Below are 12,468 nucleotides of genomic sequence, written 5' to 3' on the forward strand. Positions count from 1 at the left end.
ATAAATAGACACAACTTGAATAATAGTCTTTGATTGAAAATAACCATGATTGAAGATAGAAGCACATACCGTAACTACATTTTACTTTTATTTTTAGTAAGATATCTCAAGAGTCTTTTAACTTTGAAAGTTTGGAAAATAATACTGTAAAGAAACGATGAAAAGCTTGTAAAGCCCGTAAAACTGGCTAGAATCCACTCAATTTTAATATGGTATGTTAGATACATTTCTTAGAATATGATTATGATGAGATCGTATTTTCTTTAAATAGTTCCAAAAGAAACAAATTGTATAGTAGGTAGTTGCCTGAAAATATTTCTGAAAATATCAGTTTTTGTATTGCGTAAAGTAAAGTTACCTTCTGTATCGTATCCTTTAAATGTTCCATGTCTATGTTTGGTAGGTTTGCCAGAAATTTTTTTTGGTTTTTTTTTTTTGAGTTTTGAGAGAGAGAGTTCTTTAACATATATAATTTTGGGGTTGACTTTTGATCATTTATAATTTAAAAATTGCTACTTACTGTTATAGCTATTTTCTTTATCAATAAGATTTAAAGTTTTAAATAATATTAAGCTGTGTCTTTAATTTTACAGATTTGGTAAAGTTAAAGATAGCAGTGCTTTTCTCCTACTCAAAGTAGATGGAATGTTGAAGGAGAGTTCTGGCTATGCATTTTTAATGTAATGTTAGTTTAAAATGCACTTTTAAAAACATAGCATAATGCACTACATTTGTGCTTTTCCTAGTACACAGAAAATGCAGGGTGGGTTATGGCGGCTGTTACTTATTTGAGTAAAGACCTATGTAGTTCCTGTTGTGACTATGTGGTTAGTGCTATAGGGGCAAAAGAGGATGTTTTGTTATATTTTCAGTTGGCTTCTGCATGTGTCTAAACATTTCTTTTTATTTCGAATGGTGAACAATGTTGACATTCACTGAAAACAATATAAAAACCATGGCAAGGCTTTTGAATGCCTGCATAAATTTACATAATATCCTCTTTATTGGGTAGTGGTAAAATATGGTATTTATTTCCTTTTTTGAAAAGTGTCCTGAAACTTAAAGCTATATATAATGCTAATCTACAAATAGTAGTATAGTGGCCTGGTTACTTTTTATTTATTTATTCACTGTTCAGCCATGCCTTTTTCTTCAAAGAATCATGTGGAAGGCATTTCTGTAGAAAAGCTGTTTAGATGATCTCTCATCGTGAACATAAATGGGATCATTTAAGATCCTGTAAGTAATGCTGGGTAACAGCAAAAGGGTACTTTGTGTCATGTTATTTCAATGAGAAACTGAAGGTTCTCTGGTGCTATTAAAAGAAGCTATATTGTTCAGAATTATAGAGGATAATTGATAATTGATCATGTGATGCTAGGAGGCTTACCTAATCATAAAAGCAAAAATACAAATGTTTCCAAGTGTTACAATCATTAAAACTTTAAATATTAAAAGTTAACAAAAATGAAATAGATTAGAAACTAAAGAAGTGAAGGTGGGATCCTTTTCCTAGTAACAACCTCCAATATGAAACACCCCCATCAAGGCCCAGACCAATCGGCAGAGCCAGTTTTAAAAAATGTAAGTAATCTGAGACTGATTCACACAAGATAATAAAGATTTCTTGGTAGCATGTAAGAATCCTTTTGGAAAGAACATGTGAAGTTGGCTGTATTGTTCATATCTTTGGTAACAGTGAGTGATTTGTCTGCTCTGGAACTGGTGATCAACCCAATGCTTCACACACACACACACACACTCAGAGAGAGAGAGAGAGAGAGTAAACTCTCAGAAATAATTAAGCAGATCATATGTTAATTGTGAGTTAATTGAACTCACACAATAAATTATGAAAGATGGTAAAGAAATATTTAGTTAATTTATATCCAACACTTTTTTTAAAGAAATCAGTGATGCATATTTGTATCCCCTTCAATACTTATCTAGACTGTTTCATCTCTGAGATGGCTAATAATATTAGTGTTTGGTGTCTAATCTAATACGTATATGTCTAACTCAGTATACAATTCACAGTAAGGGGAGAGAGAGGGAGAGAGAGAGAATATCTCAGCAAAGCAAATTGCTTTGTTATTCCCAGGATTTTCCAAAATTACTTCTTGGTTTAAGAACTGCTGTCCAAGTGACCCAGCAACTTATGTAATTGAGTTATCTTGTCCCGAATTATCCTGTGCTGATTTTCTAATTGCTAAATTGATTCACAGTATGTTTGGTTTGTGTTAAGCTACTGTGACATGAATGTGTGTATTTCTTTAAAACATAATTGGACATCTTCGATGATTTTAGATTGAAATAATTTAAAATTAAAGATTAAGAATAACTACTGATGTTTTTTAGTGTGTAACGGCAAAATGGGAGCCCTTAACTGCATATCATCTGTTGAGGGGAGGTAGTTAAGTTTAATATTTACTACATTAGTTAATGTTTCCAAAAGCTGATCAGATTGCAACCACATAAATAACATTGACTTCTGGAAATATAAATGCTCTTTCCTAGTGTTTGGACATATATTCTGTGATGCTCTCCATGTTTTCTGTAGTAATGCATTTAAAGGGTTTAATCAAAAGCTGTGTCATTTTGAGACTGTTCACAAGGAGGAAAAACATATAGTATGCTTGCATTTATTGTACTGTAATCATCTGGTCTCTGTCATGATAATATTGTTTTTAAAAATAAGAGTAGTGTTCTATATTTGTACATCTTTCTTTTTCAGGCAGAATCTTTTTGACATAAAAACTCTTTCCATTCATTGCATGAAGGAGTATCACATGTAAAATGTGACTTGAGTTTCCTCTCCTTTTGTGATTCTGGAAACATGATCACTTTCTCTTCCAGAATCATGAAAATCCCATTTCTAAAATATGAATGATTGGATTGAGAACAGACGGGTATTCTGCATTTGAGAAGGAGTCTCCATTTAGGAAGGAAATAAAAAGAAGAAGATGCATTTGTATTTTAGTGTGTTTTTATATTTAAATTGCTGTAGCATTTTGTATATTTGCACAGATAACAAGACAGAGTTATCAGTTTCTAATTGTTTGTTGATAGATTTCTCTTCTACCATGATCCAGATATTCCTTAAATAGTAATAACTGGAAAATCAAATGATTCAAAGTGCAGTTTGTGTCAAAGAGGGAGAAAAAAATAGTACATTATTAAGATCAAAAAGATTGCACAAACTGATTATAAAAACATAATACTCTCAATTTTTGTGGGAAAATAGAGTTGGAAAAAAAAAATAGTTAAGAATGAGTATGTTAAAATATTGTGGGATTTCCAAATACAAACTCTTCGCTCATAATGCACTAGATTTAACTGTGTTTGAAAAGGAGAAAATGTAAACTATTGATGAGGCAATACTAAGGGATAGTACAATAGAAAACAAAGAATTGGATCAAAGTATCAAAATCTTAAAATTGAAATAGAAAGATTGTGGAATAAATCAGTTATGGCAGCTCCAGTGATTATTGGCACATTGGGTTTCACACCAAAAACTCTTAGGCAGCATTTACAAAATCTGCACACTGAAAAAAATTCCATCTACCACCCTGGTTGATTACGACGCCCCAGGTTTTCAGGGAGCGCAGAATGCATATGAAGCCTAAGCCTTGCTACAGAACTAACAGTTATGCTTTCCCATTGCTTTCCCAATGTGAAATAGTACTGTATATTATTATTGGTAATAATAATATGGTAATAATATAATAATATTGGACAACATCTTAAAGAATATTTCCTTTGGAAAAACAAGGGAAATTGAGAACTATAGGCCTATAACACATAGGCTTAAAGTTGTTTTCTGGAATTATAGCAAGACGACTATCTGCTAATAGTAATGCATTTTTTCAGCAGAACAAAATGGGACTTGCTAAATTCACATGGCATAAGATCAGCTACTTAATGAAAAACTGATCATTAAAAGCTTAAAAGAAATTTTTATGGCCTAAATAGTTTATACAAAGGTTTGTAAATCATTTCTCATAGTTGGATTCAAAAACACTTGGAAATGTTTGGAATAAAATGAAATATTAAAAGATTTTTGGATACAATTTGCTTCATTGGAAACCACCCTTACAGAATGTGGGAGAAATTTGGGAGAAGCCAGAATAAAACCAGGTTTATTTCAAAGTAACAGATTGTCATCATTGCTCTTTATACAAGCAGTGATTCAACTTGCAAGTATTCTGAACAGAATCAATTGTAAGTATCAGTAACAATTCAGAAACAAAGCTACCGAAATAAGCAATTTTCTTTATAGAGATTACCTAAAACTATATTGAATCAGAATCTAAAATTGAGTCTCTGTTAGATATAGTCTGTATATTTAATAAAGATACAAGAACGAAATTTGGATAGGATAAATGTGCAATTTGGCAACGAAAGGAGGTAAGATTATAGGACAAAATGGGTTGCACCTAATGAATGGAAATGGCATTAGACACCAGGCGGCTGAAGAAGGATACAAATGTTTAGAATTAATGGAAGCTTCTGATTAATTACACAGCCAAGTTAAAACACAGATAGTTTAAGTTACTTCAAACAATTTCATATTTTTTTAAACAAAAACTAAACTAAATGGTGGAAATATTGTTAAAACAATAAACGCTTGGGTAGTCACTGTAATTAAATATACTGCAGGAGTAATTGATTGGATCCAAGCCAAATTGGACAATCTTGATCAGTAAAACAACAAAATTAATGATCATAAATCATGCACTTCACCTAAGAAGTGACATTCATAGATTATATGTATTCAGAATTAGAGGTGGTAGAGGACTATTGCAAGTAAAACAAACTATCGAATAAGAAAAATATAGTCTGAATGATTACGTCTGGAAAAGAAAATAGACTCTGCTTATGGAACTTCACAAGGAAACCGCCTGAAGTAACACAAAAGAGCTAAATTGGAATATAAGACTAATGTAATTCAAAATCGGATTAACATCTGGTAAAGTAAACCATTCCATGGTGAATGTAAGTATGAGACTGATGGAAAAGCGAATCAAAATCTAATATGGATTTCGGTTGAAATCTGTAAATTTAAAAAGAAAACCAAGGGAAGAATTCAAAGCCAAAATATGGCGAGATGGTGCATACAAGTTTAATAAATAAATAAATAAATAAATAAATAAATAAATAAATAAATAAATAAATAAATAATTGAATGGAGTCTCTTGAAGGTTATCGCTAAATTACTGGAACAGTAAACTCCAGATGTCCATTCTGCAACATTTTGTTGTAAGCTATATCTGATTCTATATTTCATTTTATAAGAGGAAATAAATTTCTTTTGTTATGATTATTTGTTTTATGCCTTGATCTATTTTTGCATCTAGGAAAAAGTGGGTTTGGTGCAGTATACCTGACCAGATAAGAGTATTGCTGATAGAAGTATTTGCTGAATAAATACTTGTTTCCAATTTTTTTGATCCAGTTTCCAGGCATGAAGAATTATTGGAACATTAGTAATTTATCAATGGACTCTGAAAAGAGGAAGAGAGGGCTGCATTTAATTTTGCTTGCCCTGCAATCTGTTGAACAACTAATTAACACAAATGCTTTTTTTTTTAAGGCTTTATTGCTTTTTATTTTTAAGTGATGTTTCAGTAACGGTCAAGAAAAAATATGAAACAATTGCTACTAAAATGTATATGATCAGTGCTGCATTGGTCTAGTGCTTAATACTGTAATTTATATTGATTGGCATGCTTTTTTAGTTTTTGTAGTTATACCACTTTATTAACCATTTATTAATAAAAATTAATAAAGTAACTATTTTCTATTTTGATAAAACATTTCCTATGTGCTGATTTTGAATTCTGAATTACTCATTGTATTTCTTTTTCTCTCCTTTTTTTATTCTGATAGACTGCATCTGTCTCTCTAGGGACACCCATCACAAGGAAAAAAGATGACGAGGTATCAGTTGGGAGCACACCATTGATTAAGCATCAGTCCAATCAGGCTTCTGAATATGCCAGCAGCCCTATAAAAACAAAAACTGTAACAGGTGTGTCTTCTTTAATTCAGTTTCGGATTATGTATATAATTATAATGATTACGCATATAATTTTATGATTTAAATGATAAGAATTTCTCTTACTGATCTTTTGATCATGATTTGCTTAGCTCCAACCAGTCCAGGTTAAATTTACTAGAAGATTACTTCAGGTTTTTTTCTAATTACCATCCAGTTTTGTAACCAAGCTTTTTAAAAAAACGCATACAGTAATTATCACATCAAGTTGGTAGTGCTGAAGTGATACCTCAGTCCAGGGAGAGAAGCACGTAAAAGAGACTCACAGCAACTCCATCTTAATTAACAATAAGTTAATTGGGAAAATTACTTCGGTTTTTAAAATTCTGCTCCTGTATTCTACCAATAATGAATATCTTTCTAGAAATCCAAGTGGTTCTGATTTCTTGAGTTAGACAGCCTTGCATGGCTTGTAATCGACTTCGAAGGCCTCTCAAAGCAGTTCTCCCACTCAAAGTATATTCTGTTCTGTTCTGTTCTGTCCTGTTCCGTTCCGTTCTGCTCCACTCCACTCCACTCCGTTCTGTTCTATTCTATGAATTACCAAGATTAAGATTATAAAATTTCTTTTGTTTGTTTAAGGAAATGTATTTTCCAAGGATAACCGCAAATCTATACTGATATGTAACTATTTTCCTTTCTTTGCCTTTGTGTCTTAATTGCTACTGTCGCTCTATTTTTCTTCTAAAGGCCAGAGAAAGATATCCTTTTAGATGTTCCATTCATGAAGTAAGTTTATGAGGAATGGGATGTGAGCCAACCAAATCATGAGCAAAAGATCAGTAAGAGAACAGAGTTTTAGAACATTTATAAGCTATAAATTTGGAGCACAAAGGAGCTTATTAGTGCTGGTGAACTCTAAAACTAGGATTCAGTTAGGACTAATTTTAGTTTTACTGGGATTATTAGGTATCTAGTAACACGTACTCCATTCAGCAAGCTATTTGGTCCTTCTTTCTTTCTTTTTCTTTTCTTTAAGAATCACGACCATTATCAGTACCCGTGAAAGCCATGCTTAGTTCAGCTGAAATGTGCAGCAAAAGTCCTGAAGAAAGAATGAAAGAATTTATTAGTGTGGTATGGAATGCAGTTAAGTGCCTTACCCTTCAGGTAAGAAATTGTGGATAGGATATTAAAGAAAGGAATATTTTGATATACTTTTAGAATCTTCCATTATTTTGCAATTTCTATGAAATAAGTTTCCATTTTAAGTTTATGTGGGGAATAATGAAGGCAAATTTCAGTAGACTGTCATGTAATGGTGAAGCCAAATTAATTAAACTTTTCAAGGCAAGTAAGTGTAGGGTTAGATACCTATATATTCTGTTGTATACAGTCAGGTGTGACAAAAACAATGCTAGAATGCAAGTTTACTGTAATAAAGCTTTTAAAATTATTTATTTAGCATCTCAGAGCAGTTTGTTTGGTTTAATGGAAGAATAGCAATAGCACTTAGTCTTCTATACTGCTTTACGGTGCTTTACAGCCCTCTCTAAGCAGTTTACAGAGTTAGTATATTGCCCCCAACAATTTGGGTCCTCATTTTACTGGCCTTGGAAAGATGGAAAGCTGAGTCAACCTTGAGCCCGGTGAGATTCATACTGCCAAATTGCAGTCAGCCGGCAGTCAACAGAAATACCTGCATTACCACACTGTATATAATCCACTGCAGTGCACTCTGTCTGGGGCTACCTTGAAGACCAGTTGGGAACTTTAGTTTGTGTAGTTGACTGCCTATAAGTTTCCAAGTATATTCAAAATCTTACAAAACCCTAAAGCTCATTAAAATGCAAGGGACTACTAATTTTCTCCTCAAATCAAAGGTTGACAACTTTTCCAACCCACCTATAATATAACTTAATACTCCATTAATACTACAGTTTCCAAGATCATTTAGTCTACTTATTACTACAAATGCTCTTTTTTCTTTCTGAAATGTTTGTTGATGGCACAGTTGGCACAATTTTAAGAAAGTGTGTTTATTGATAAAAAGACAAATAAAACACATTTTACCTTCATTTTGTGATAAATTTTGCTGTCTTTTATTGGTCTTGCACTATAGACTGTTGTATTGAGAGTATGATCTTTACATAATCAAAATAGGGGAAAATCTATTTCAAGAAATCGTAACACTTGTATGTTAAAAACAAGGAATTATGTTCAGTATTGGCAAAAGTACAGGTTGCTACCAAAACTGAAATGCAATCCCTAAAACAGAAAAGATGTTACCATGGAAAAATAAAGTAACACTTAGTGCAGCTGTAATGCATTAATGAATAGAAGTGTTTTTTTTAAATCATTTGTATATGGTATGGCTTAGAGGATCTCAACCAGATGGTTTCCTTGAACAGGATCTGACCTTCATCTTGAGGATTTCTGACTGGGAAATTATTTCATTTTCTCTCCTTTTATTTGTCAGTTCTTTACGTTAATGTAAGAATTATTGTTGTAGATTTATATTGTTATATAAATAATAGTCACATTTTATCTTAAATTTACAGTATTAAACATGTAGTTTAATAGTGGGTTTCAAAGTGTAAAAATAATATAATCTATCATATGCCACAATAGTTTAACTCTAAGGATACAGGAATTTGAAGATATTTTAACATTATACCTATCAATAGAGAGAGATCAGTGGCACCTTCTCATTATTTAATGCAACAACTTAGAAGATTTTTAATTGCATTTTTTCTCTCTGCTATTATTATTATATGCCAAAGGCTAAGTTCACCTGCATTTGGTAATGGTAAAAGGAAAGTTTTATGTACATTTTTATACATGCATGCAGATATGTAAGCAAAGTTACTGTCCTGTACATAAAAAATGAATCATATGTGACCTCAATAAATATTGTATATATTCATGCTTTCAGAGGATTGCACATGCAACTAGTTCATCTTCAGTAATTTCATAAGAATATAGAAGTAACATCTAGTTGAAATGCTATTCTTATTTTAAATGTTAATGTCATAAGTTAATCAAAGGGTTTAAAACTTACTCAAGGTGAGCAGCTTTATGGATAGTTGTCTTCTGAACATACCTACTTTACCTGGTTTCTTCTTGAGTTGTTTTCAGATAAGAAATAGAATTAGACTCCTGAGCATGGGTCTGAGAACCAGGACAGCAATGCCCTATCTTCATGCCCAAAGAAAAGGGAATAATGCGAATGCAAGAATTGCTATGCGGGAGCATCTCATAATCCATCTGGCTCAAAAAAAAATTATTCTCTTATAAGGCAAATAAAGCTTGTGACCATGGCAGCATATGGATAACTAAGGGAAATGCAGATAGCATAACTAATACCTTTCTAGAACTTTTCTATTTGGAGAAGTATAATAAAACCTGAGCACATGCAGGAGTCAGTACCAACTAGTGGCAACACAGGAAAGCTCAACTGAAAACATTGGTTTTTTTTTTTTAATGTGACTGATTTGATAGATGGTTGTTGAAGAAAACCAAGTTTCCCACCCAGCACTAGGGGGAATTTCAGAATGTCTCCATCTTTTTTTTCCTTACTGTACAGCTAACAATATTAATGATATAATGGAAAAGAGAGTGAGGACATAACATTTGCATTTTCATGTATTAGAATCACAAAGTTGCTAGGATATACAGAAGTAAAATCAAAGGCAGTGAGCAGTATCTGTTAACTGTACCCAAACTTGTGTTATTAAAAATGTTACAATCTAATGCAATTTAACCTTAAACTCTAACTTATTATCTCATATATAAAATTTTACATTTTGGGGGTATATAAATTTGAGGAAAAGCTAACAAACCTAAAATGTATTGCTAAAAATTGTAGAGAACTTAGTAGGGAAAACTAAGGGGGAGGTGTCTCCGCTGAATTGGATTTTTTTCTTTTTTTTTTTGCTTCTAACCAAATTACCCCCAGGGAGACTCCTGTGAACATCCTATGAACAGTTTGGCTGTAGATCAGATGTACAAAACTCCCCTTGTCAAATCGAGTATGGATTTTGACCACCTCATATTTTCTATCTTAATCCTTGTACTTGGGACCATCTCAGTACTTTCTTATTGAAAATGCTATCAGCTTTCTAAAAATAGTAATATAAATTATAATTCTTTATTCAATTTTTACTTATCTGTAATATATTAACCTGTCAAACAAACCTGAAATAGAATTATCAGGATCATATTTATCCTATATTTAAATTATTTAGTGATCAGCTTTCTATATTCAAGTATCAGCTTTATGAGGACAAGAAAAGGTTTTTAGGAGTGTGTTGTAACTTATACTTCATGAATTTTATCTGTCTCATCAACAATTGTTAAGTCTGTAGCAGGTATGTTGTCTGAATTCTATATGTGTTGCTATGTGGATTCCTGAATGGAAATAGCATTTTTAAAGATGGCATGCACATTTTCTTCTCTGAAGGGTTGATTTCCTAGATACTTTCAGTTCTTCTGTTAAGAGGAAAGCTGGAAGCTTTCTGGTTATAGGGGGTGTTGTTTTTTAAAATCAAAACATGAGGCTAAAGTGCCCAGGAGGTTATGTTGGTTATCACATTCCATGCGCACATAGCTACAGAACACAAACAGTGCAGGCTGTATGTGGTTTTGGCAATAATGAGAATATTTGGCAATGTAACAAAGGTGATATTTCAGCTGCATTTCTTGAGAATGATGCAGTCTTCATAATACACGCCATTCCTTGTGAACTTCAAAGAAACTGAAAAATTGTCACTAAAAGAAGCAAGATTTGACCAAGATTTCAGTCATTTCTGAAGTCTTAATTTGTGCTATCAGAAGCTAACAAACTACACATGGATTTTTTTTTGTTAATTTTTTTGTGATATACTTTACGAGTCAATCATCTTCCTTGGGAAAAATGTGTGAAAAGGCCAATAGGCAGGTTTTTCTGCCAATTTCCTGAACAAATTAGTAGAATTTTTCTTAGATATTGACTGAGAAACACACACACACACAAACACACACACACACACCAAAAATAGAAATTACCTGATGTGGTTATCTTTTTTTTTTAATTTAAGCATTAAAAAAATCTAGTAACCAATTTTGACGCTTGTTTTCCTATGAGTCTTAGATCTAGGGCCACAGTAAGAATGTTGCCTTTCATCCTTACAAATTTTTATTTAAAAAACGGCTGTTTTTGTCTTTCAGATGGAAGTGCAGTCATGTTGCGTATTCATTCCCAATGACAGCCTGCCATCTCCCAGTACCATTGTGTCTGGTGATATTCCTGGCACTGTCCGTAGTTGGTATCATGGGCAGACTAGCATGCCTGGAACTCTTGTCATTTGCTTACCCCTTCTAAAGATTATGAGTGCAGGCCACAAGTACATGGAACCCCTCCAAGAGATTCCCTTTGTTGTGCCAAGACCAATACTTGAAGAAGGTAAGAGATGACAAATTCCAAAAAGAGTTTTATAATGAGGTACTATTTTCTAAGATGAATTATGTAGCTTGATATCAACATTCTCCTTTAATCTTTTCAAAATGTTTCATTATTTTTAAAATGCTATTTTTTATTACTTACTCTTTTTTTTACTTTTTTTCCATTTTTTAAATGCTCTTCACATGACACTAGAATTAAGTAAAGGAGAATATTTGCGGATTGGGGTTGAAATGGGTGTTCTCTGAGCTTGGTTGTTTTCTTGCAGACATTTCATTACCCAAACCAGGTAACATCATCAGTGTTCAGCACTTTGGTAATGAAAGGTCTAAGAAAACAACCAAGCTTAGAGAATACTAAGGAAATCCCCCCCACCCCCCCCCAAGAATTAAACCCAGATATCTCCATGTAATCAATGCCTTTATTTTAATCTGTTTGCAGTAGTCACTATAATTGAGGTGAAATTTGACTAGCATATTTCATATTTTTCATACTAACTCCCTCTGCTCAGAAACTAAATTCTGTTAACGATACATTACAGAAATGTTATGGAATACCATGCTACAGAAAACGAGGTTAGACTAAACACTGTTAATAGTGCCTCATTTTGTAAATTTAAAATTTTAGGATATACTTGAACATATCACATAACATATTCTTACATATCCTTTTAAAAATACAATGTTATTGAAAGTTTAAAAACAAGCGTAAAATTGATGGGTCGCATGCAGCCCTCACAAGCTCCATTTTCAGCTGCGATGGCCTCCTGCAGCCCTCTGCAGCCCATATACAAACCAAGAATCATCATATCAGAGCTCTCCTGTAATACAATTGAATTATTCTTCTCCCAGAATATCATTTTATTTATTTATTTATTTGATTGATTTGTCAATTGCTTACAAGATAATAGGTGTAAGAATAAATAGGATTATGAATATAGGAAATAGGTATGAATAAATGGGGACAATAGGACAGGAACAGTTGGCACGATAGTTGCACGCCCCTTACAGACCTCTTAGGAATGGCGTGA

The 12,468-nt window shown here is 32.6% G+C and overlaps 1 protein-coding gene across 5 annotated transcripts in view; it reads left to right on the plus strand.

Annotated features, from left to right (window-relative positions):
* The window catches only part of VPS13B (vacuolar protein sorting 13 homolog B), a 308,832-nt gene that overhangs the window by 112,880 nt on the left and 183,484 nt on the right, over positions 1–12,468 (plus strand). For all 5 annotated transcript variants that reach the window (XM_026705911.2, XM_026705908.2, XM_026705909.2 and 2 more), the window contains exons 21-23: positions 5,890–6,031; positions 7,038–7,168; positions 11,207–11,441. In XM_026705911.2, coding sequence (XP_026561696.2) covers positions 5,890–6,031; positions 7,038–7,168; positions 11,207–11,441 — 508 coding nt within the window. The remainder of the gene's footprint in view (positions 1–5,889; positions 6,032–7,037; positions 7,169–11,206; positions 11,442–12,468) is intronic.

Source organism: Pseudonaja textilis, chromosome 3 (assembly GCF_049901715.1).
Source record: "Pseudonaja textilis isolate UNSWEBS1 chromosome 3, rPseTex1.2, whole genome shotgun sequence".
NCBI classification, from domain to species: domain Eukaryota; kingdom Metazoa; phylum Chordata; class Lepidosauria; order Squamata; family Elapidae; genus Pseudonaja; species Pseudonaja textilis.